The 27414-nt window shown below is 40.7% G+C and overlaps 1 protein-coding gene across 3 annotated transcripts in view; it reads right to left on the bottom strand.

Moving 5' to 3' along the window:
• LOC105083132 (threonine aspartase 1) overlaps nt 1-27414 on the bottom strand; it is a 261114-nt gene that overhangs the window by 18455 nt on the left and 215245 nt on the right. For 2 of the 3 annotated variants that reach the window (XM_010972882.3, XM_045508689.2), the window contains one exon: nt 16667-17670. The exons of the other annotated variant lie outside the window; for it this stretch is intronic. In XM_010972882.3, coding sequence (XP_010971184.2) covers nt 17578-17670 — 93 coding nt within the window. In that variant the 3' untranslated portion in view covers nt 16667-17577. Of the gene's footprint in view, nt 1-16666; nt 17671-27414 lie in introns of those variants that run through there. 3 annotated transcript variants of the gene reach the window in all.

Raw genomic sequence — 27414 nt, 5'->3', positions numbered from 1 at the left:
GTAGGGAAATGACAATGTAACTTAACTGCGCTTAACTGCCTCTGTGTAACTTTCTGTTCTTCTTCCTCCTAACTTCCCAGTCCTATTTATCTAACTTCCCAGTCCTATTTATCAACAAGTTTCTCCATTCCCAACGAGTCCTACTGAGATCTCACCATTCCTCACGTGGCAGCAAAATAGCTGTTGCACTAACACGCTGTTGGTGCTTCCTTCCACTCCTCATTCCCACTGGATTTTTGACAAGGAAGCTAGTGTTTTGTCTTATAAAGCAACCATAAACCAAAAAATAAAGTCAGGGGAAGGACAAAAAGGGAGAAGCATCACAAATCCATATCTTAATTTCAGGACTTGCTGCTGAGATGTCACTGTTTTCAATAATAAGGCTTTATGGCTTCAAGTCAAGAGGTGGGAAAGCAGCAGTTAGTCCCCCAGGCATGCCCACAGTTTTCCAGATTTAACAGTCAATGGTGCGAGCAGTTACAAACATCCTCTCTTCACTTAGCACACAAAAGTCAGAGAAACCATCTGCTTTCCTTCGCTCAGTCTTAGGACTCTGGGTTTTGGGACTGAGGAGCTGCCTTAACTATCAGAACTAAGCCTACATGAATATGGCTTTTTAAATACATAACTATGTGTGCTTACCCAAAAGAGATGAAAACACAAAGACTAGAGATGAACATCTTTAGTAGAATTGCTCCTTCTTTGTTATTGTTCTACACAGTTTTATTAGATTTACTCCTAGATGTTTCACACTGTTTATTTCTACTGTGAATGTTCTCTTCTTTAAAAAAAATGTATTTAAAAACTGAAAATTTATTTTTAAATTATTGATTTTTTTAAAAAATTGAAGTATAGTCAGTTACAGTGTATCAATTTCTGGTGAACAGCATAATATCCCAGTCTTATACATATATATACATATATTCATTTTCATATTCTTTTTCATTAAAAGTTTTTACAAGATATTGAATACAGTTCCCTGTGCTATATAGAAGAAATTTGTTTTTTAATCTATTTTATTATAGTAATGAATATCTGCAAATCTCAAACTCCCAAATTTATCCCTTCCCATCCCCATTCCCCCAGTAACCATAAGATTGTTTACTATGTCTGCAAGTCTGTTTCTGTTTTGTAGGTGAGTTCATAGTGTCTTCTTTTTTCTTTTTTTCTCTTTTTAGATTCCACATATGAGTGATATAGATTCCACATATAAGTGATATAATAATAAGAAAACATTTTTCATCATCATTTAAAGAAAGAATTCCATTTCTTTATTATAAAATATTTGATTACAAAAAAATGAAGTAAGAACTATGCAAAAGTCTGGGGGTCTGTGGAGGACAGGCTATGGCTTCTCAACAACAGTGAGCAGAAAAGTGAAGTGAGGTTAAGAAGGGAGACAATTCCTTAGGGAGGAAGAGATACCAGCGGATGGAAATGAATAGTGCCATGACTACTGGGGGAGGGCAAATGCTGATTTGGTCAATTCTTCTCACATCTTTTGTGCCTGCAGTGACCAAAGATGGACAGATAACAAAAGTCCACTTGACGTACAAGAGTTTACCCTGTGTTCCTGCCTGTGGGCCTAAGAGATCTGGACTGAAACTCCTAGTTTTGAAAACAAAGACCCAGGATTTGAAGTCTACATAGCTGACCCCTGAGATGGGCCAATTTGGTATCTCCACTGAAATGTGCAAAAGCAAAAAGAATGTGACATGACCTGGAGTGGTCTGTTGTTCATCAGATGCCCTACCTACTACATCTCCCAAGACCAAATTAGAATGCAACTTTCTAAGTCAGCCTACGCCTCATGCTGGGTAGGGTTCAGAATATATTTTGTGGAGATGAGTTAAAAATAGGACTCACAGACAGCCTCTGTATTTTTAACAGGAGCAACTAAGTAAATGAGAACATCAACTGAAATGGTAAATTCTGGGGGAAGAGCAGGCTGGGCTCAGGGGATGAAGAGATAGAAACTAAGGGTTCTGTTTTGACATATTATGAAACTACTTTATTTGATATAGTGGAGATGTCCAGTTGATAGTCTTGAGTTCAGGTGCAGTTCATGCTGGAGATTCGGGAGGTGTGATATTTAAAGCCATCAGACTCAATAAGATCATCTATGGAGACAAGAAAGCTGGAGAACCAAGCCCTGAGACCATCAATGTTCAGAAAGCAGGAAGTGAAGAGAAACCATGAAAGTATACAGAGAAAGAGGAACTAGGGAGGGATGAGGAAAACCAGAAGTATGGGATGTATCAGATTTCAAGTGAAGGGAGTCTTTAATTCTAAGTCTTCTGCTACTCCAGCTTATCTTTAAACAATCCTTTAAGCAATGGCTGCACTAATAACTTTCAGCTCAACAACTTACCTCTCCCAGAACTACTGAAAAGATATTTACTATGATTAAGTCTTTGGACCACAGCCCAACATCCTCCCAGCCACCTAGGCGGTTGATTTTCCCTCCTCCTGCCCAGGGAAAGGTCAGCCAAAACAAAGTCCCCCTGCATAAGAGATTTATTCTCTGGTCTTTATGACGTGAAATGAGTCTTCCCTCATTTAACCCAGCGTTGACTGAGCCGTGCTAATAACTGTGCACTTAATAGACGTGTTCTCCCAACAAGAGATGGCCCCAAAGAACCATCTTCTTCTAAGTGTTTACCAAAAAGTATTTCCCCTTTCCTTGCAGACTCTGAACTGCTCCTAGAACCAAGATGGTATCGCCTTACTTGGCTTTGCACACACACAAAGTCTAACTCAGGTCAGGGATTGAAAACATTGAGCAGCTCAGAAATTGGTTTCAAGAGTGGAAGTACCAAAGTTACCACCACCAAGCTCTTGCTGAGCTGTGGGCGTTGTAGCTGATCAGTTAGAAACATTGAAAGACTCCTTTTATGGAGGCTTCCCCACCATCAATGAACTCATTTTATATAAATATTTAGCCAGGCAATAAACTGGACGGCCTGTATTACTCAACATCAGCCTCAAAAGACCCTCCCGATTTATATACACAGCATCTTGGTGGAGCAATCCATTTTACATGCATGACATGGTCAGCAATAAATATACCAGGGTAGGTCAAACCCTATTTGGTTCTCTGCTTTTAACTGTCTTGGGCTTTGTGTGTTTCTTTAATCAGTTGGATGATTTAGATAAACAACATGTATTAGTCTTTGTAAGTATAATATGCCTTGAACTTTCTCCAGATTTTCATTCCCATTCATCATCATAATAGTTGTTCCCCCTTGGCCATCATTAAGATTAGAAACGTCCTTGAACCATTTAATGATATTCCACAAGGCTAGACAGACTTTTCATGCCTTGATGAATTGCGATCACTCAGCTTAGACCAATGAAATTGGATATCCTTTAATGTGCCTGATGACTTTAAGGAGTTTAGGGAAAGCAGTTCTTGGGAATCCAAATGGTTTCACAGAATAACCATTCATTTGGGGGAAGATGCATGATTCAAGTAAAAATTGATTAATGAGTCAGTATCTAATCTTAACAGCTAACTGCAATGGAGCTTTTTTCTTTGTTCATACCTCTGAATATGGTTTTACCTACAAAATTCCATTTATTACAGAACTCATTAGAATGCTTAAAGGAGGTATAAAATAATTTTTTAAAGCCCAAATTAGAATGTTAAAGAATGAGGTTCCTCCCAGCAAAGTGACTTTAAGATGTTCACACTGCTGCTGAGGAGAATGTAAAAACAAGGCCGGGCTAGGATATGTTTAACTATCTTGCAGCTGAGAAAGACTAGTTGCCTCTGTTTTATGGGGCTCTGCTACTCCAGCTGACCACCGTGGCCCCCATGTCTGTGTGATATCAACAAGCCAACTTGGCAATTCAAGCCATAAATATCTTAAATATTTTCACCAACATATCAATTCTACCAACCCTGAAAACACTGATATCGCTATGGTTTAGAGCTGGCTGATGATACTGGCATATTTAAATAATCTTTAAGTTCTTCTATAAACCATGATCTGAGGGTTAGGAGGGTTAGGAACAGGAATCTGTGTGGAGAGTGGAGAGAACGCTGTGCTTGGAGTCAAAAGGTCAGCATTTGAGTCCCGGCTCTCACTGGCAATTCGATCAAATTACTTAAAGGAGCATCAGTTTCTTACCTTATTCATCAAATATTTATTGAGCATCTGCAATGTGCCAGGTACTATTCTTGGGCCACATGAAAGAACAGAATAGGATATGGGGCTCACCACCTATCATGGGTCTTGATTAATATAACTTCCTACCTACTGAAATTGTATGGGTCAAATGAGGTATCGTAAGGAAAAGCACTTTATAAAGTAAACCCTGAGATAAGAATCTGAGGGCAAGGACTTTATTAGGGAGGTACAGGAAACACTGATAGTGGGGATATGAAACCAGGAAGGGGAGGCATCCAATAACAGACGTGGAAATACCAAATGGACATTCTGGGAAATGGTGCAAACACAGTCCTCAATGATATCCCACTGCAGAGTGAGGACAAATAACCCAACTCCTGAGAGTCATGAGTTGAGGGCTGTTCCAGGAAGTGTTAATTCCCTAGCATTTCTGGCAAGCAACATGTAGTTTTGGAGAAAACTGTGGAGCACAGAGATGCAGACACTGGTAGCTGGAAATCAGCCAGATCACATTGAAAATGATAGTGTCCAGGGGTATGGAGGAGGACTGTCAATGAATGATACAGACATGCAGAGAATGAACTTATTGTCATCACCATTCTTACCCCAGCTGGATGGTGCCTGCCTGTGCCCTCCACCAACCCACGTGATCCAGTGTTTAACAGCCTGCAGGCTAGCTAGCAGTACATTAGCAACTCTTCTCGTTAACCAGTTAGATCTGGAAATAGTCAAGCCCTAAGTTTCTCAAATTGGAGTTTGTGGGCTCACAGGAGATGTAGCCTCCAGAACTTGTGCATTCAAGGAATTTTGCAGTTATATGTTTTTCATTTTGATGACAAACTGTAATTAATATAAACATGTTCAGGGTCCCTGTAACTAATTCATGAAGCGTAAGTTCAATTGCATTTGTATTTGAGGTTGTAGCAATGTTGATGCTCAAAAAAGATTTCAGGTAGCTGGAAAAGAGAAAGTGGGAGAACTGAGGCATGATTTTCAAGGGTATGTTGCATGTAAAAAATAGCCTGAGTGATAATTATCTTTATTGTTTAGGGTTGAGCAGAGATGGTGCATAGATCAGTTTATGGGCGCATCAGACTTGGCCAGCAGTAAATGTAGTAGTCAACTCTCACCTAGAAATTTTTTCATGAGATAGCTGTGTCATAATTTCCCACAGTATCTTTTAAGTGAATCAGCTAGAAAAATAATAGGTAGGTAGTTAAAAACAAGCTTATTATCCAAAAGGAAGTGTAATGCCAATCATATCAGTGACTCAGATGATGGCTATTGTCAAGTTCAAAGCCCAGAGAATCAAGTTAACTAGTGAAATGTTCATTTTCCAAATAAATGCTTCTATAATAAAAATCAGCACTGCTGATTCTGGAAAGATACTTTCCTCTATTCCTTCCACTGAGTACAGCTAAAAAAAAAAATGGGGCATTATCTATTTAAAAAAATAAAGAGAGAGAGAAAGACAGAGAGAAAGAGAGAGAGAGAGACAGAGAAAGGAAGGAAGGAAGGAAGGAGGAAGGAAGGAAGGAAGGAAGGAGGAAGGAAGGGAGGAAGGGAAATCTGGAAAGGTGAAAAAAAGAAGTCAAACCAGTTAGGGACCTTGTATCCTGAGGAACAACATAGCAATGAGTTTGAGTTTTCATTTTGCCTGATGTGTCCACACTGGGTATTGGAGATGCCAGCAACCTAGGAACACCAATGAACACACAAAATGAGCCCCAGGAAAAGTCTGTTCTCTCAGTTCCAATGGACTTGAAAAGGGACAGCCTAGCAAAACAAGAAACTTTTAGAAAATCTCTGATCTACTCCAGCCAAATATCACAGGTAGCTTTTAAAGAGTTGATTAAGGTAAAACAAGGTCATGTGCGAGGGCTCCAATCCAGTATGACTGGTATCCTTATAAGAAGAGGAGTTTAGGACACAGATACTCAGAGAGGAAGACAGAGAAGACAGGCACCTTTAAGTCAATTTGAGAGCACTCAGAAGATATCAACCCTGCTAACACGTTGATCTCAGACTTCTAGCTTCTAGAACTGTGAGAGAATAAATTTCTGTTGTTTGTCATTCAGTCTGTGGTACTTTATTATGGCAGCCCTAGCAAACTAATACACAAAACAACTGGAAATTTGAACTTTTAATAGCCTTTTAATGATAGGAAAGAATTATTGTTAAATGATTTAGATGTAACAATATGGCTAGGTTATTGTGGCTATGTTAAAAAAATTGACCACATATTGATAAATTTATTCAATTTCTTTCTCTTATGAATTTTTAACTTTGTTGTAATCAGAGAACATATTTTGCATGATTTTAATCCTTTTTAAAATTTTTTATTTTTATTTTTTAATTAAAGTATAGTCAGTTATAATGTGTCAATTTCTGGTGTACAGCACAATGCCCCAGTCATGCATATACACACATATATTTGTTTTCATATTCTTTTTCCTTAAAGTTTATTACAAGATACTGAATATAGTTCCTCATGCTATAAAGAAGACAAGCTCCCAAATTTATCCCTTTCCACCTCCTTCCCCCAGTAACCATAATATTGTTTACTATGTCTGCGAGTCTGTTTCTGTTTTGTAGATGAGTTCATTAGTGTCCTGTTTTTTTTCCCTTTTTTTTTAGATTCTACATTTGAGTAATATCATATGGTATCTTTCTTTCTCTTTCTGGCTTACTTCACTTAGAATGACAATCTCTAGGTCCATCCATGTTGCTGCAAATGGCATTATTCTATTCTTTTTTATGGCTGAGTAGTAATCCATTGTATAAATATACCACAACTTCTTTTGTTTTGTATATATAATTTTATTGAAGTATAGCCAGTTTACAATGTTGTATCAATTTCTGGTGTACAGCATAATGTTTCAGTCATACATGAACATACATATATTCATTTTCATATACTTTCTCACCATAAGTTACCACAAGATTTTGAATATACAGTATTAACTTGTTTATCTATTATATATATATATTAGTCAGTATCTGCAAATCTTGAACTCCTGATTTATCATTTCCCACCCCCTTCCCCACCTGGTAACCATAAGTTCATCTTCTATGTCTGTGAGTCTGTTTCTGTTTTGTAAATAAGTTTGTCTTTTTTTTTTCTAGATTCCACATATAAGTGATTTCATATTTTTTTTTCCTTTTCTTTCTGGCTTACTTCACATAGAATGACATTCTCCAGGGCCATCCATGTTGCTGCAAATGGCATTATTTTATTCTTGTTTATGGCTGAGTAGTATTCCATTATACCACAACTTTATCTAGTCATCTATTGATGGGCCTTTAGGTTGCTTCCATGTCTTGACTATTGTATATGGTGCTGCTTTGAACATTGGGGTGCAGGTATCTTTCAAATTAGAGTTCCCTCCAGATATATGCTCAGGAGTGGGATTGCTGTGTCATATGGAAAGTCTATTTTTAGATTTTTGAGGAATTTCCATACTGTTTTCCATAAAGGCTGCACCAAGCTACATTCCCACCAGCAGTGTAGGAGGGTTCCTTTTTCTCCATACCCTCTCCAGCATTTATTGTTTGTGGACTTTTGAGTGATGGCCATTCTGACTTGTGTGAGGTGATACCTCATTGTAGTTTTGATTTGCATTTTTCTGATAATTAGTGATATTGAGAATTTTTTCATGTGCCTAATGGCCGTTTGTATATCTTTATTGGAGAATTGCTTGTTTAGGTCTTCTGCCCATTTTTGGATTGAGTTTTTTTTTTATTATTAATCTGTACAAGCTGTTTATATATTCTGGAAATTAAACCTTTGTCAGTTGCATCATTTGCAAATATTTTCTAAACTTAATCCTTTAAAATTTATTGAGGCTTGTTTTATGGCCAAGCATAAGGTCTGCCCTGAAGAATGTTTCATGTGCACTTGAGAAGAATGTGTATCTGCTATTGTTGAGCAGGGTGTTCTACAAATGTCTATTAGGTAAATAAACATTGCATATAGTGTTACTCAAGTATTTTATTTCCTTTGTTGATCTTCTGCCTACTTATTCTATGCAGTTTTAAAATGGGGTATTGAAGTCTCTGACCATAACTGTGGTATTATCTCCCCTCAATTGTTTCTGCTTTGCTGCATGTATTTGGAGGGTCTGCTGTTATGTGCCTGTATGTTTATAATTTTTATAAATTCCTGATGGATTGAGCCCCTTATTATAAAATTATCCTCTTTATCTCTAGTAATACCTTTTGGTTTAAAGTTTTGTCTTAGTAGAGTCAATCTAGCTTTTTCGGTGGTTGCTTTTTGCATATCTTATTCCATCCTTTTACTTTTAACCTATTTGTATATATTGATCTAAAGTGTGGCTCCTGCTTTTAGTGACTGTGAAGGCAGGGAGATCCTAGTCAGCACAAGGACACCAGATTTCATTGTCTTTCCAGCCCTTCGACCTTGCCCTGAAGCCTCTCAATAAAATGGTTTAATCTCAAACAAACAAAAAAACAAATAAAGTAAGTCTCCTGTAGAGAGGAGATAATTGGATCTTGTTTTTCAGTCCAGTCTGACAATCTTAGCCTTTTGATTAGATTGTTTAATCCATTCACATCTGTGATGGTTAATTTTATGTGTCAATTTGAAAGGTGTTTTTGGATAATATTAACATTTACATATCAGTGAACACTGAGTAAAGCAGATTACCCACCATGATGTGAGTGGACCTCAACCAATCAGTTGAAGCCTTAAATAGAACAAAAAAGACTGATTTCCCTGAGCTTAAAGGTGTCCCACATCTCTCTGAGGCTCTTTATTCTTCATTTTATTGTCTCTCTGTTCTCCACCTTGTGTAATCTCTATCAACCTATCAAGTTTGCTAATTCTTTTTGTTGTTGTTGTTGCTGCTAGTTCAAATTTATTGTTGAGTTCCTCTAATAAACTTTTTATTTCAGTTTTGTACTTTTCAACTCCAGAATTTCCATTTGGTTCTTTTTTTAATTTTTCTAATAATTTTTGTCTCTTTACTGATATTCTCTGTTTCATGAGAAATAGAGGTCTTCATGCCTCACTTTACTTCTTTAATTGTAGTTTCCTATAGTTCTTTGAGCATTTCTATCTTGGATGGCTTAAACAACAGACATTTATTTCTAACTATTCTGAATGCTGAGAAGTCCAAGATCAGAATTAGAGGCTAAGATTTCAAATTCTGAATTTGGTGCAGGGACATAAACATTTAGTCCACAAGATTATTTGTGATGGCTGCTTTCAAGTCTTTGTTAAATCTGACATCAGGTCCTCTGTCTGAGATAGTTACTGTTGCTTGTTTCCCTCCATGGATAGGTCACATGTTCCTATTCTTTTTGCTATTTTGTAACTTTTTCTTGAATACTGGATATTTTAGGTAATATAGCAACTCTGTTTACTGACTTCCCTCCTCAGTCTGGGGTTTATTTTTGTTGTTGTTTGATTGCTTATTTGATTCATGACATCGCCAGGCTATTTTGGTGAAGTCTAATTCCCCCAATATGGGGGGCATATCACATTCTCTTTCTGAAGATTTTTAAAATATTAAATGTTGGTAATTACTAAGTGATCTCTGTTGCCTTGTCAAGCCATGAAGTTTTAAGACTCCAAATCCAGAAACAAATATCCTTAACAAAATGGTCTTAAAAAAGTAGAAGAGTTGAAAGGCAGGTCAGACTTGAGCTCCAGTGAAGACACTTGCTCAGGCAGTCACATTCACATCCCATGCTGCTTGATGTGCAGCCCTAGCCGTCTCCTCTCATGTCTGCTCCTCTACATGTGAGCCTCTCACTCTCCGTCTCTGCAGAGGTCTTGAAAGCCATGTTTGAAATATGGTGGAGTCAAAATATGGAAGGAGCCTGAGTTCCTGCATCACTGCTTGAAGGACAGTTGCCACTTGGACTTCATCTGCATGGGAAAATTTTTATCATATAAAGATTTTGAGATTTGGGAGATTATCTATAGCGCAGCCAGCATTGCCCTATTTAGAAATAATAAGAATTTCACCTTTTGGAGTCAACTATCTGCAACTAGCTCCTTAATTATAAATATGAATTGAATGAAACTAAAATAAAACATGGAAAAACATACACCTAGCTATTAACAGCAACATTATTTATAACTGTCCAAATATGGAATCATTGTAAGTGCACATCAACAGATGAATGGATAAAGAAGATACAGCACATATATGTAATGCAATACAACTCATCCATAAGAGAGAAGGATATTTTTTCCATTTGCAGCCCTTTATTCACTCTTTTTTTCCACTTCAAAAACCAGAATTTTATAACTGGCATAAACATTTCCATTGCATCAAAAAGAACAAAATACCCAGGAATAAACCTAACCAAGGAGGTTACCTATACTCTGAAAACCATAGAATACTGATGAAGGAAATTGAAGATGATACAAAGAAATAGAAAGATATCCCATGCACCTGGACTGGAAGAATCAACATTATCAAAATGGCTGCACTACACAAAGCAATCCACAGATCCAATGCAAACCCCGTCAAAGTACTCACGACATGTTTCACAGAACTAAAACAAACAATTCCAAAGTTTATATGGAACCATAAAAGACCCTGAACTTCCAAAGCAATCTTTTGTAGGTCTTTTTTTTTTTTTTTTCTCTTACTTCTTTTTGTTCTCTTTTCTTATGCTTTGATGACTAGACAAGTTCCTTTAACATTTGTTGTAAAGCTGGTTTGGTGGTGCTGAGTTCTTTTAGCTTTTGTTTTTTTTTAATCTGTGAAGCTTTTGATTTCTCTATCAAATTGGAACGAGAGCCTTGCTGGACAGAGTATTCTTGGTTGTAGTCTCTTCCCTTTCATCACTTTAACTATATCTTGCCCACTCCCTTCTGGCCTGTACAGTTTCTGCTGAAAAATCAGCTGATAACCTTATGGGAGCTCCCTTGTACGTTATTTGTTGCTTTTCTCTTGCTAATTTTAATATATTCTCCTTATCCCACATTTTTGTCAATTTGATGACTATGTGCCTTGGTGTGTTCCTCTTTGGGTTAATCCTGTGTGGAACTCTCTGTGCTTCCTGGACTTGGGTGAGTGTTTCCTTTCCCAAGTTGGGACGGTTGGAGCAGAGTGAGCAATGGCAGGCAGTGTGTCAGAGAATGACAGGGAGCAGATCCCAGGGTCTTATATGGACTCTGGGACAAGAAGTCCTGGAAGGCTTGAGCAGAAGAGCACCATGACTGGACTCCTTCTGGCTTCCAGGTAGACAAGTGCCTGTGGGCAAGAGCAGACACAGGGAGACCAGTGAGGACCATGAATGTAATGACTCATTGAGAGACGATCTTGCTGGTCGAAGTGGTGACAGCGAGAAGCGGTTGGTCGCCGGATACACTTTAAAGGAGGGCCAATAGCTTTTGTTGATGGATTAGTTGTAAAATAGGAGAGAAGGCAGATTCAAGGATATTGGGTTGCTGGCCCCCACTGAGCCTTGCCTCTGGAGTCATGCTCTTAGGCAGTCCCTTCCTCTTGAATCTGCTAGGCCAGGTGACTTGATTTAAGCAATAAAGGTGGCAAGTGTGATGCTGGGCCAGCTCTGGACCAAAACCTTAGAAAGGTACAGCAGCTTCTGCTTGTGTTCCTGGGAACCTTGAGGAACCTGTCTCGCAGATGGCCCCAGAGAGAGGCCTGGTGCAGAGGGAGAGACTCTGAGTCTCCCGGAGGAAGGACACTCAGTCGGCCAGTCCCCAGCTCACCCTCTAAGCAAGTTCAGCACACCACTGACCACCAGTGAGAGCAGCAGAAAGACCGCTGAGTGAAGCCAAGCCTTGCTGACAGAATTGTGAGCAAATAAAACGGCTACTGCAGTTGAAGCTAATAACGTTTGGAGCAGTTTGTCATGCTGTGATGCACGGAAAAACAGACTCCAGGGAATTTTGGTCTGAGCACCCAGAAGAATGGAGCGACCACTAGCCAGATGGAGAAGGCAGCTAGTTAATAGGCCTGGGGGAAATCTTGGGTGGAAAGATAAAAATCTTACTACTTCTGCATGGAAATGAACATGTTTTTCTTTTCTCTCTCTCTCTCTCTCTCTCCTTTTTATTTTTTACTGGAGATACTGGGGATTGAATCCAGGACCTCGCACATGCGTACTCTCCCCTCTCCCCCAACCCGTTTTTCTTCATATAGTAGAACAGGATCCTCTATCTCTGAAGCATTGTTGGATTTTCCAAGGCCAGGAAAGGCCATTTTAGGAGCAACTCTTTGGCTCTTCATCATAATAGCCTCAGCGGAGGGTAAAGGAATTGTTTAGATTTTTTTTTTCTTTCCAGCTTGTGAAGCTCTGTTGACAATCAGTGAAACCCCCATGGAGGTTTGAGGCAGAGAAACCCTCACCCAACTTTTCCGGCTTTACCACTGTGGTTTCAGGGCTTCGACGACTCCAGCACGTAGAGGAGAAACCATGGAGCTTGCTTTCCCTCCTGCTTTCCATAGCTCGTCATGAAGAGCTGCCCTGGGCGGGGCTGATGGGTCTCAGAAAGCTGAGGGCACAGCCTCCGAGGGAGGCCCTTGCCAGGTTTAGATTTAATCCTTCCTGTAGCCGTACACTTCAGAGACAGCAGCATGTGGGGAGAGGAAATCTGCCTGGTCAGTCCAGTCAGCCTGTGGGTCTCTGGTAACAGACATCTTATGAACTTTCCCCAAATTAAGTGCCGGGGAAAGGCAGGGCATTGCTTAAGAATTCTGAACATCCCAGAACAAATATTAATGTAAAAGAATTACTTTTATGTTGCCAACCTCCCACTTACTCATTCCCACCGGTAGCCCACCGTGTTCACTCCCAGCACCTCCTTCCCACACTTAACAAATTTGAGGGAAAGCTTAGAATATAGTCAAAGGAAAACAAATTCATCATACACACAAGGGCTCATCTTCTGGCTCCCATCATCATCCCTTTAAGACCCTCCACCCCCTGACCCACCACTGCAACCTTCGTAGGGCAAGAAGACTGGGCTTCACGGCACCAGTGGATTCACAGCATTGAGCAAGGATAGGGTTTCTGTCGGAATAAAGTTGATAGGCTTGACTTAATAAATAGGTTGTTTTAAGAAAAATGTTGGGAGGCACTGTTTACAAATTTAACCGTAAACGTATGTTACATCCGGGCTTGAGAGATGGCATTCTGGAAACAGGCACCATACGTGGTTGTTATAGCTCGGTTATCATGGAGATGTGCTCATGACACAGGGACACTGGCAACACTCTTTTGGTCTCTTCAAGTCTCTTCAGGTCCCTAACACACTTTTGGCCATAATTTCTTCCCACTACCATTAACACAATTCCAGGCCATTTTCTCTAAGGTGTCCATCAATCCTTGATGGACTGGCGTCCTTCAGCTTCTGTTTTTCACCACCTCCTTGAAAGTGTTTGCCTGTCCCCAGCAGTCCGGTGCCTGTCAGCACTGACTTAGTTGTAAACTCCCACCTTTGTGGTACCTCCAGCCGTATCACCTGGAGAATGTTCATCAGATGATGTTATGGATGAAAATGGTTCAACAAAGCAGGAAGAGAGGCCCTAGTGGGGTGCACAAGCAGACTGGTGAGTCCACCCTCCAGAGGAGAGGGACAAAGGCCCACCAAAGCCTCGTGGCCAAGAGTATATGAAACAGAATGTATCTTAGTTTCAAGTTCCCCAGAAGTAACCCCCAAATAAGGAGTCAAGTGCAGGTAGTTCATTTGGGAGATGATTCCAGGAAACACAGGTTTGGGGGCAGGCAGGGTGGAGAAAAGTACAGGGAAGGGAAGAAAGCTAATAGAAGGTGTATTAATAGTCAGTGACCACAGGGGGCAACTGGAGCTTAAATCTCTCAAGAACAGAGTGCAATACATGCATCAGAACCATCCTGCCGAGAAGCCGGGGCGCCCCTTGTGTGTTTCTGCACCAGCCACTGTCCATCACCTGCTGAACTGCTTCTGGGAGTGTGGACACCCTGGCACTTCTGGTCTGCTTTGTGCAGGGTCGGAGCAGCTTTCCAAGGTTCCAGAACAAGTCCTCAGGCACAGAGGTGCAGATGTTAGCCTGTGAACGCTGTCTGGGACTTTCTGAAACAGAAGATCCGCGGGCAATGACAGAGGTAGTTCTAGGACCCCTGCCGAGCTGACGTTCCTTCGCTAAGACTTCACCACAGCGCTCGTGGTGAGGACCTGTGGCCTAAGGAGATGAATGCCGACCGTGTTCTCAGCACCGTGATGGATTTATACAAAAGTATGGGGACAAAATATACAAATTCAACAGCATTAGCTAAACCAGTATTGTATGGGGAAGCTGTAAATGAGGTACTGTGTAAGCCGACAGGTCTGGACAGCTTTTCATATTATTAAGTGAAAACTGCAGGTTACAGAACCCCATTTGGGGGGTTCAATATAATCCCATTTTTGTGTTAGAAAATTTATGCTTAAGAGTCTATAAGGATGCAAGCTAACGTGTTATTAACTCTTGTCTCTAGGGAAGTGGGGTTATGAGTTAAATCTTTTCTTGCTTTTCTTTATCTATTTTCTAGTTTCTAATTATAAGCATGGATTGCTTTTATAACAATGAACAAATTTTTAAAATTCCACAATAATTAAATACAATCTCAAGCTTTGAGACTAGTTCTAGAACTTTTCTAAATCTTCCTTTCTTCCCCCACCTTTCCTCCCTCACACCCTCCATCCAACACTTAGCAGAGTAATCTTGCTTCCCTGCAGGCAACTAGTGTGCAACACCATCACTCTCAAATGGGGGAGATGAGGGATTCGGCACAAAAGGCTTTTGAGCAGCTGTAAGAGATGTCTCCACATCCGCAAACTCCCAGACAAGCACCTCAGATGAGTATTAAGGGCTTGTGTATATGTACTTTGCACACGGTTCTAACAGACATTGGTATCTGAGTTCAGTTCTCATTTGGAAGATAAGAGAGGGCCTGCCACAGGCAGACACACCGGAGGCAGGGAGAAGGGCAGAGGTGACAAGCGAGGACGGAGCCCAGACAAGGCTGCCACGCCCATCGACCAGCACAGGTATTCCGGGCCCCTTAGGGCAGAGCCCACATCCTCCACCACCTTACCGTGTGGAAGACACCCCCATTTCCAAACTCAGAGCAAGAGCACAGTGATGGCTCTGAGGTATCCAGGCCTGGCTTAACTATACTCACGAGAACCAAACAGTCACTGCTCAGGCCTTTAGAAGTCATGGAACACAGGCCTGCAGTTAGGAGCACCCACATTAAAAGTGGGCTCCTGCACATACTGCGTCAGAGTCTGGGAGGTGCAAGTCAGACTAAGGAATGATGTTACATCCTTACCTGATTCTACCTTGTCTACTTTTGTGCGAAATTAAGTTGATTTTCTCTGCCAATTTCTCCTGGTTCCCCTATCTCTTCTTTAACATCTAATCTTATAATTAAGGGACTGATACTACACATTACTTTTTTGTCTCCATAATTTTGAGTATCACTTTTTTTCCTCCTGGTTTTATAATTCTTAAATTTAAAAAAAATAGAAATTGAAGAATAAAGCCTTAACAAACTGTCCTTGGAGAGGCTGTGCCCTTTTACACTGACCAGTTTTTAAACTCTTCATAAAAGGGGTGTTTAACAAGCTCAAACTTTTAGATATGAATGAAAAAGAAGTCAAAAGGAGATGAAAGAAATGGCATTCCTGGTAAAATAGTTCAGATGATTTTCAGACTCCAAAGTGTCCTGATAGTTTTATGTGATCCAATCCAGTTCCTGAAAAAACGCTGCCAACAGGTAACAGGTCTTTGAAAGCTTTTGAAGCCAAAGGCTCCCCAACCAGCCAGCCCATCTCTTACTAAGTTCTCAGCCTCATTAAGAATGAGAAACAGATACCACGGCACCAACCTGTCTACGAGAACACAGCGAGACAAATGTAATTGCCTGTATGGGGAACATAAGTCGGCAACTCCCAAATCATTCATATTTACGCCCGCTCCATTTTGGTTGTCTTTCCTTTATAATTTGGCCATACATCGATGTCAAGTGTATAATTTCATCTGAGGCTTTATCAGTCACCGCCCAGAGCCATGATTATATGGTGCAGGGAGCCCACCCCCCACCCCAGTGAGTCTATCTTTAGTGCCTTCTTGATAGCTACTTCATACATATAAAATCAAAAGGAAGCCTTGGTTTTCTTATGTGGCTCCAGAATCACTAAATATAACATTTAGAAGCAATTTATCACTGAAATCATTGAGTTTTCAGCTGCCACTACCATTTCTCAAAGCAAAATACTCTTATTCCTTTCCTTTTTTTTTTTAACTCAAATTACAAAGGACATTTTGGGACCTCTATATTGATCATTTAATCACATATGTACTAAGTTCATCCTTTGTCTTGCTGGATGTCCAGCCTAACGACACAGAGCTAAGACTGGATTCTGAACAATCAGAACCACAGCAAGAGGGATCAAGGTATAACTTCTGGAAGAAGTAACTTTTTATGAAGAAAATAAAAAACAGCTCGCCAATCTAGGCTTCAAAGATAATTTATTAGTCTGAGAAGAGGAGTCACACACTATACCCAGTAATATGCTTCTTTTATTTTTGTGCCTTTTATCTTAAAAATATATTTAAACAAGAAACAAAGATAATATTGAATTTTCCCATAAATTTTGCTTTCTTATTTACAGTGTTACATTGTAAATAACATTCCATTATACACAAATTAAGGACTGTTCATCACCGTCTGTTCTCTTTACATAGTCTCTCGTAATACAGCACCCACAGCACGAGGCTGTGCCGTATTTAAGCTTCGAAAAGCTTGAGGAAAGAAGTACAAACTTCATCAATAAGACTATTATTTAAAAAGGCTCTGACCTTAATTCTCCGTGAGATTGTTTCACTGAAACCATTCTTTGTTAAAGAAAAATGCCCCACAAGAGGGAGGAGAAGGACAGTTTAAGTTACCACAGGATCCACTTAAACTGGCTAACAAATAAAAACACTTCGTTACTATTACTGTTGTCAAGGGGAGCACTACACGGGCAGATCATTTCAACAAGGAGACGGACTCTGCAGCTCAGACACGTGGCATCAGCGACGGTCGGTACCTCTCTGTGAGATCAAAACTGTTTCTTGTAACAGTAGGTTTTACTCGTAAACACATTTTGTGAAGAGGATTAAATCATTCCTGGTCTTGGGTTACACAACAAGGAGGAGTTTCTATTTCATCGAAGGAGAAGCAAGCGCACGCACTGCACGTGTGCGCACACACACACTCACACTCACACGCACACTCAGTCCTGCTCATCCGCCAAAGGCCCGTGTGTCGCCAAGCACTAACTACAGCAGCGCTAGTGTCGCTAGCAGTGCCCGAGGCTGCCACAGGACTCAGAAAACGAGGAAGGTAAAAACATCTGACTTCAGTTAAAACCCCCACGAAGCTCAGGTTCTGAAATGCCTCTCGGATGCTCGGCGCTCAGCCTGAAGGTTCAGCTCCCTGGGCTCTCCAGGCGGCAGACCCCACCTTCGATTGCCACGGACTGTCCGGCCACCGCCCCGGGAGGCAGTCTGGAAATGTGAGTCTGCAGAGGGGGAGACGGGAGAACGTTAGAGGTGCCGCCTGTGTCCCCCAACGGGCAACGAAGGCAGAGGAAACACCAGCGCTTCACGGCTTCTCTTTGCTTCCGGGCATCTACAGGCTGTGCTGGTGGTAACTCAGGTGCAGACAGATCCTGTGTGTCCAAATCTGGGAGCAAAAGCCGAGCTTCTGCTACCTGCCCAGCACAGCACCAGCAGCTGGAGACACAGAGTCCGTCCGGGACAGCCACGGCCCCAGTGCAGTCATGCTCCGAAAAACAGTGGTTTTAAGGCCAACTCTATTAAGCACATTAGCTACCTGAAAACTAACAATTCATATACATTTTTTCCTCTAAACGTTCAAAGCAACTGAGAATACCTGATTCATGTTTATTCCCTCAATTTACTCCTTAAAGGATTTAAATAGCTTACAAAGATCAGATCATTCAACAACCTCAAGTGGGTGAGGCAATGAAAAAAAAAAAGAAAAAGAACTTATAATTATGTTAAAGACAGGTGTGAGGTTAACACAAAATCTAGCCTGAGTTCTGAACCCATGCTAGAGGTCAACTACTGCCCTGTCTGAGCTGGCTGGTGGCCACGACCAGACAGTGGGTCACGTGGTGTAATGCGATCACAACAGACCGACTGCTCCAAGGAGAGAAGTGTTCCTGGCACTGAGTCCAAGGAGCCGTCCTCTCGTAGGGCTTCATACGCAGTAGACACTGCATACAGTGGACAAGTGAAGACACCAGTTGCACAAACAGGAGTTTGGTAGGGCTAAGTGTTACAACATTACTCGGAGGAGGCCGGCCCAGGGGGAAGACAGTAAAAGGCCTTCCACAAGGGGTCAGGATGACGTCAGCCAGGAATTCCTTTTTGATGGTCTGGCTTAATCCAGGGATAGATAAATGTCAGGGTTTCTAAGAACAGAGGGACTACATATCCTTCAGGTAATCCTCTCTGATTCTGCTTCTCCACCAAAGCTTTTCCTAAGGACTGAACTGTGGGGAGTTCAAGTCCCAGAGTGAAGTCGTTGGAAGCAGCTGGTGAGGTGGCCAAGCCCAGGTTGGGTCTGACAGCCTCTCATGCAACCAAAAATGAAGCAAGCATATGTTTTAGATGGACCAATGGGGAAGCTGACTGGTTTTAGCTTGAGGGTGGACACTGTTCTTGAGTCTCACTGCACAAGTCCTATTAAAGTAGATGACATAGGTCAATGATTTGGAAAGGTCTGGAGAAAAGGAAATGCTCTCTGGGTACTCAGTTTTTCTGTGTGCAAGGAAGGAAGCAACCTGTAACCTACGGGGGGAGGTCTGTCGTCTTTGGGATGGACAGCTGGGCGAGGTAGTTTCTGAGGTATCTCCTCGGAGGTGAGTGACACTGAGTTCGCTCACCAGGCTCATGCTTCTGGGAACCGTGTCTCAGAATCTGGCCTCGTGACTGCATCTGAGAGTCATCCTTGGGGCTCACCACAGGGATATATTATACTCAAGAAGTCCACAGTAAGACAAACTTGTGGATCTTTTGTTTCTTGTAATGTCTCATTGACCTAGTGGGACATGTTTGAAGAGGACATGCTGTTTGGTTCTGCTCCCCAGTGCCCTTGTCACATCAGGCACAAAAAGCTCAAATCCACAGTCCCCAGGGCTCAGTGGGAATGGGGCCCTTTTACTCTTTCAGGAACTCATTAAGACGAGGTCAAAGACTTTTTTTCTCAGGCATCATTCATCAATTAAAAAAAAAAAGTTCTTCAAAACAAAGATCCCTGAGAGAGTAGAAGTCCCTTAGTCTATTTCATCCCTAATCTCACCCTCTTCAGCCATGAACACAGTCACACAGCTACGACAGGGAACAAGGATGTGGAAAACAACATGGCGGTTCCTCCCAAAATTAAACACAGAATTATCATATGATCCAGTGGTTCCACTTTAGGGTATAGAACCTAAAACAAGTAAAAGCAGGGACTCAAAAAGGTATCTGTACACAATGCTCACAACAGCATTAGTCACAACAGCCAAAAAGTGGGAAGCAACCCAAATGTCCATCAATAGATGAATAAATAAAATGTGGTCTATACATACAATGGAATATTTATTCGGCCTTAAAAAAGGAGTGACATTCTGACATATGGTACAACGTGGATCAACTCTGAAGACACTATGCTAAATGAAATAAGCCTGACACAAAAGGACAAATATTGTATGATTCCACTTGTACGAGGTACCTAGAAGTCAAATTCCTGGAGGCAGGAAGCAGAATGGTGGTTTCCAGGGGCTGGGGGGAGGCAGAAATAGGGAGTCATTGTTTAACAGGCACAGAGTCTCAGTCTGAGAGGTGAGAAGTTCTGGAAATTGGTGGTGATGGTTGCAAAATACTGTGAATGTACTAAATGCCATTGAACAGTACACTCAAAATGGTTAAAATGGTGAGGAGAAGACGGAGAAGATGGCGGAGTAGAAGGACGCTCGCAGGTCACCCTCTCCCACAAATACACCAAGACCCACATCTACAGACCCACTCAGCCAACCAGAGCACCTGTGGAACTCCGACAGAACATCGCCCTCTTCAAAAGATAAAGACGCCAAAAATCTGGTAGGAGAAAAGGAAAAAAGAAAGAACAAAAGGCAAAGCAGCGCGGGACGGGTCCCGCGGGGAGGGAGCGGCAGGGGAGGACTGGCGCTCGCTCTCTGGGTCTCCCCTCTCCAACTGAGAGGCCAGCGGGACGGAGGGGGAGCCTCCGAGGCTCGGATCTGTACAGAGAAGCCCTTGACTAACAGAACTAAGTTAAATGGGCACAGAGCGTCCCCCCGACACCCAGCCTGAGACGCAGGCCGGCAGCGGTGGGCAGGGCCAGGCTGCACAAGCAGGGCGGAGGACGGAAGTGGCTGCACGGAGGCAGCCCCGGGGGAACGCAAGGGGCTGCGCGCCGTGGCTGTGGGTGCACAGGGCAGAACAACCTGGGCCCTCCGTAAAACAGCAAGGTTGATGTGCTCTCGGGGGAAGGGTGCACACCCCCATCTCTGAAAACCCGCGGAAAGTTTTCGGGGGAAGAGAGGCGGGGCTCAGGCACAGCCACCATATCCTCCGCGCTAAGCACTCAGGCGGGGGCGGGGGCGAAACCTGCATCCGCACCGAAGGGCTTAGCAGCCTCAAAGGCCAGACTGAGACTGGCCTGCAGCCCAGGGCAGATAGGATCCTTCCATCCTGGTCCCTCAGAGAACTTGCTCCACAAAGACAAACAAGGAGCTGGGTTTTGGCTCGGAGCAGGGACAGGGCTGTCCCTCGGTCTTCCCCGAGCCCACCCGCGGAGCGCCGACCAGGCCGGAGCGCGCAGCCGCACAGAGCAGCGGAGCTACCGGCGGCGGCGCAGGTAGAGCGAGAGCGGCCCCCCGCCTTTTGGGCAGGAACACAGCCCCTGACCGAGGTGCTGGGAGGGGGCACGACCCGCCCTCCTACCCGGCCAGTCTGCAACATCTGACTGCGGCATCCGGAGGGGCAGCGACCCGCCCGCCCACAGCAGAGAGCTGCACCTGACCCAGTGTTAGGAGGAGGTGCGATCTGCTTGCCGACAGGTGCTGGGAGCAGCACAGAAGAGGGCGCCAACAGAGGGCCTCTGAAAACAGCAAGCTGAGCTTCCAAAACAGGATGAAGACAGAAAGACTTCACATTAAAAGCACGCAGATTCCAGGAGAACACCGACAACCCCCCCCCCCTTTTTTAAAATCTGTTTTTACCTGTTCTATTTTCTATTACTCTCTGAATCTTTACTTAATTCATTTCTATTTCTCTTGGGTTTTGATGCCTGCTATTGATTAGACACAGGTTTCAAATACATCTATTCATCTCCCCCCCCCCTTTTTTTGTAAAGGTTTCAAAACGACGTCTCAACCCGATTAATACTCTGCTTCAACTCACTCTTCTATTATTCATTATACACTGTTTTCAAACCCTCTTTCTCCCTTCTTTTAAAATTCTTTCTCTCTATTTTTTTTTCTGTTTTTCCTAAGTTCTATTCCTAAATAGGCATCAGATAGATAAAATTCTTAAGGACCAAAATAAACAACTGATACTCCGTAAACCACAGTGCCAAAGAGGTATGAGCAAGATGAAGAAGCAGAAAAACCTTTCCCAATTAAAAGAACAAGAGAAATCCCCTGAAAGAAAGATCAACGAAATAGACATCGATAGCCTACTAGATCAAGATTTCAAAAAAGGAGTGATCGAATTGCTGAATGAATTAAAAGAGATAGTGTTTAGAGATATAAAATATGTCAAAAATGAAATTGAAGCTATAAAGAAGAACAAAGTAGAATGGGTAAACTCATTGACAGAGATGAGGAATGATCTAATAGCTGTGCAAAGCCGACTAGATAATGCAGAGGAACGAATTAGTGATCTAGAAGACAGGGCAATAGAAAGCACCCATTCAGAAGAACTACAAGAGAAGCAAATAAAAAATAATGAAAATAGCATAAGGGACCTATGGGATAATATAAAGCGTCCCAATCTTCGCATAATAGGGGTCCCAGAAGGAGAAGAAAGATCAAAGGGGATTGAAAAAGTTTTTGAAGAAATCATGACTGAAAACTTCCCAAACTTAAAGAAGGAATCAGATATCCAAGTACAGGAAGCTCAGAGGGTCCCAAACAGGAAGAACCCAAATAGACCCACACCAAGACATATCATAATCAAGATGGCCAGAGTCAAGGATAAAGAAATGATTCTAAAGGCAGCAAGAGAAAAGCAAAGAGTAAGTTACAAGGGAACCCCCATAAGGCTCTCAGCTGATTTCTCTACACAAACACTACAGGCCAGAAGGGAGTGGCAAGATATATTCAAAGTCCTGAATGAAAAAAAGATACAGCCTAGGATCCTTTATCCAGCAAGGCTATCCTTGAGGATAGAAGGAGAAATAAAGAGTTTCACAGACAAAAAAAAACCTGCAGGAGTTTAGCAACACTAAACCCATGCTAAAAGAAATATTGAAAGGGCTACTCTAAATAGAAAAGCAGCAGGATGCTACAGAAATGAGAAACACACAACTGGAAAGGTGATAACTCATGAATTACAAATAAAGTAAACATGAAATTATAAAAGAAGACATACAAATCACTGAGAGTGGGAGACGGAGGCAGGGAAATATAGAATATATTTTTTTCTTTCTTTTTAAAATTTTTTTAACAGTAGGATGGGTTTGAGATCATGTTACTATCAGTTTAATAAAAACAATTATAGTAATGGGTTGATAGATTTACAAAAAAGGGTAACCACAAGCCAAAAACTTACAAGGGAGTCACAAAAATTAAATAAAATCCATGATAATACAAAGGAAAATTACCAAACCACAAAAGGAAGAAGAAAGGAACAAAGAGGATGTACCAATTCAACTGCAAAGATAAGTTCAAAATGGCAATAAACACACATCTATCATTAATTACTGTAAGTGATAATGGACTAAATGCTCCAGTCAAAAGACACAGAGTGGCAGACTGGATAATAAACCAAGAACCTTCAATATGCTGCATACAAGAGACCCACTTTAGGGAGAAGGACACATATAGATTGAGAGTGAAAGGATGGAAAAGGATATTCCATGCAAATGGAAAAACCAAAAAAGCAGGTGTTGCAGTACTGATTTCAGACAAAATAGACTTTAAAACAAAGGCCATAAAGAAAGATAAAGAAGGATATTTTATAATGATTAAAGCAGTGATACAACATGAGGATATTACACTCGTTAATATATATGCACCCAATATAGGAGCACCTAAGTACATACAAGAATTACTAACAGAGATAAAGGGGGATATTGATGGGAATACAATCATAGTTGGAGATTTTAACACTGCATTAACATCACTAGACAGATCTTCCAGACAGAAAATAAACAAGGCAACAGAGAAATTAAATACTACAATAGAAAAACTAGATTTGGTGGATATTTTCAGAGCATTACACACCCCAAAAATAGGATATACATTCTTTTCAAGTGCACATGGAACATTTTCCAGGATCGATCATGTACTTGGGCACAAAAGAAACCTCAACAATTTTAAGAAGATAGAAATTATCTCAAGCATCTTTACTGACCACAATGCCATGAAACTGGAAATCAACAATAGAGAAACAAAGGAGAAAAAAAGGAAAGCGTGGAGATTAAACAATATGTTATTGAAAAAAAAATGGGTCAATGAGGAAATCAAAGCTGAAATTAAAAAATACCTTGAGACAAATGATAATGAAAGCACAACCACTCAAAACCTATGGGACACAGCAAAGGCAGTGCTAAGAGGGAAGTTAATAGTGATACAGGCCTTCCTCAAAAAAGAAGAACAATGTCAAATAAACAATTTAATCCACCACCTGAATGAATTAGAAAAAGAAGAACAAAAAGCCCCAAAAAGCAGCAGAAGGAAGGAAATAATAAAGACCAGAGAGGAATTAAATACAATAGAGATTAACAAGACCATAGAAAAAAAACAACCAAACCAAAAACTGGTTTTTTGAAAAAGTAAATAAAATCGACAAACCTCTGGCCAAACTCACAAGGAAGAAAAAAGAGAGAACAAAAATTAGCAAAATAAGAAAGGAAAATGGAGAAATTGCAAGAAACAAAATAGAAACACAGAATATCATATGAGAATATTATGAAAAACTATATGAAATAAAACTGGATAACCTAGAGGAGATGGACAAGTTTCTGGAAACATACTGTCCACCACGACTGAATCAAGAAGAATCTGAACACTTGAACAATCCGATCACTAGAAAGGAAATAGAAATAGCAATTAAAAACCTCCCTACAAATAAAAGTCCAGGACCGGACGGCTTCACCGGGGAATTCTACCAAACATACAAAGAAGAACTCATACCAGTCCTTCTCAAACTCTTCCAGACGATTGAAAAGGAGGGAATACTCCCAAACTCATTCTATGAAGCCACCATCACCCTGATACCAAAATCAGGCAAAGACACTACAAAAAAAGAGAATTATAGGCCAATATCACTGATGAACATAGATGCCAAAATCCTCACCAAAATTTTAACAAATAGAATCCAACAACACATAAAAAAGATTATACATCAGGGACACAAGGCTGGTTCAAAATACACAAATCAATCAGTGTAATACATCACATCAACAAGAGAAAGGACAAAAACCACATGATCATCTCAATCGATGCAGAAAAAGCATTTGATAAAATTCAACACCCATTTATAATAAAAACTCTCGCCAAAGTGGGTATAGAGGGAACATATCTCAACATAATAAAAGCTATATATGACAAACCTACAGCCAGCATAGTACTCAACGGTGAAAAACTCAAAAGCTTCCCACTAAAATCTGGGACAAGACAAGGATGCCCACTATCACCACTCCTATTCAACATAGTCCTGGGAGTCCTAGCCACAGCAGTCAGGCAAGAGAAAGAAATAAAAGGGATCCAAATTGGAAAAGAAGAGGTAAAAGTGTCATTATATGCTGATGACATGTTACTATATATAGAAAACCCTAAAAGGTCCACACAAAAGCTACTAGAGCTGATTGAAGAATTCAGCAAGGTAGCAGGTTACAAAATTAACGTTCAAAAATCAGTTGCATTTCTTTACACTAACGATAAATCAACAGAAGAAGAAAGTAAAGAAACAATCCCCTTTAAAATAGCACCCAAAGTAATAAAATATCTGGGAATAAATCTAACCAAGGAGGTGAAAGAATTATACACAGAAAATTATAAACCATTGATGAAGGAAATTAAAGAAGACTTTAAAAAATGGAAAGATATTCCATGCTCTTGGATTGGAAGAATCAATATTGTTAAAATGGTCACACTGCCCAAGGCAATCTACAGATTTAATGCAATCCCTATCCAATTACCCAGGACATATTTCACAGAACTAGAAAAAATCATAATAAAATTCACATGGAACCATCAAAGACCTAGAATTGCCAAAGCATTACTGAAGAGAAAGAAAGAGGCTGGAGGAATAACTCTCCCAGACTTCAGACAATACTATAGAGCTACAGTCATCAAGACAGCATGGTATTGGTACAAAAACAGACATATAGACCAATGGAACAGAATAGAGAGCCCAGAAATGAACCCACAAACTTTTGGTCAACTCATCTTCAACAAAGGAGGCAAGAATATACATTGGAATAAAGACAGTCTCTTCAGCAAATGGTGTTGGGAAAACTGGACAGCAGCATGTAAAACAATGAAGCTAGAACACTCCCTTACACCATATACAAAAATCAACTCAAAATGGATTAAAGACTTAAACATAAGACAAGATACAATAAACTCCTAGAGGAAAACATAGGCAAAACATTATCTGACATACATTTAAAAAATTTTCTCCTAGAAGAAATAAAAGCAAGAATAAACAAATGGGACCTAATGAAACTTAAAAGCTTCTGCACAGCAAAGGAAACCAGAAATAAAACAAGAAGAAAACCTACGGAATGGGAGAAAATTTTTGCAAGTGAAACCGATAAAGGCTTGATCTCCAGAATATATAAGCAGCTCATACGACTCAATAAGAAAAAAATAAACAACCCAATCCAAAAATGGGCAGAAGACCTAAACAAGCAATTCTCCAAGGAAGACATACAAATGATCAAAAAGCACATGAAAAAATGCTCAATATCACTAATTATCAGAGAAATGCAAATCAAAACTACAATGAGGTATCATCTCACACCAGTCACAATGGCCATCATTCAAAAATCCACAAATGACAAATGCTGGAGAGGCTGTGGAGAAAGGGGAACCCTCCTACACTGCTGGTGGGAATGCAGTTTGGTGCAGCCACTATGGAAAACAGTGTGGAGATTCCTCAAAAGACTAGGAATAGACTTACCATATGACCCAGGAATCCCACTCCTGGGCTTGTATCCAGAAGGAAATCTACTTCAGGATGACACCTGCACCCCAATGTTCATAGCAGCACTATTTACAATAGCCAAAACATGGAAACAGCCTAAATGTCCATCAACAGGTGACTGGATAAAGAAGAGGTGGTATATTTATACAATGGAATACTACTCAGCCATAAAAACCGACAACATAATGCCATTTGCAGCAACATGGATGCTCCTGGAGAATGTCATTGTAAGTGAAGTAAGCCAGAAAGAGAAAGAAAAATACCATATGAGATGCTCATATGTGGAATCTAAAAAACAAAAACAAAAACAAACAAACAAACAAAAACAAAGCGTAAATAAAGGTCAGAAGTAGACTCACAGACAGAGAATACAGACTTGTGGTTACCAGGCGGGTGGAGGGTGGGAAGGGATAGACTGGGATTTCAAAATTGTAGAATAGACTACACTGTATAGCACAGGGAAATATACACAAAATGTTATGATAACTCACATAGAAAAAAATGTGACAATGAGTATGTATATGTCCATGAATAACTGAAAAATTGTGCTGAACACTGGAATTTGACACAACATTGTAAAATGATTATAAATCGATAAAAAATATTAAAAAATGGTTAAAATGGTAAGTTTTATGTTATGCATATTTTAGCACAGTTTAAAAAAAAAAAAAGAAGAAAGCATAAATGACAATTTCCTTCTTGGTCCAGAATTTTCTATAAGATGGCACTGAGAGAAGGGGTTACAGCTAGGAATGAATCCATGATGCAGACTCCAAAGGAGAAACATTAATACTGTCAGGTTCTGTTCACAAATAGGTTGAAAATTTCCAATCAGGTTACTTAAAATATCTGTCCCA

This window comes from Camelus bactrianus, chromosome 19, assembly GCF_048773025.1.
Source record: "Camelus bactrianus isolate YW-2024 breed Bactrian camel chromosome 19, ASM4877302v1, whole genome shotgun sequence".
Taxonomy (NCBI): Eukaryota; Metazoa; Chordata; class Mammalia; order Artiodactyla; family Camelidae; genus Camelus; species Camelus bactrianus.
Note: the sequence above shows the minus strand (reverse complement) of the source record. Positions and strands in the feature narration are given on the sequence as shown.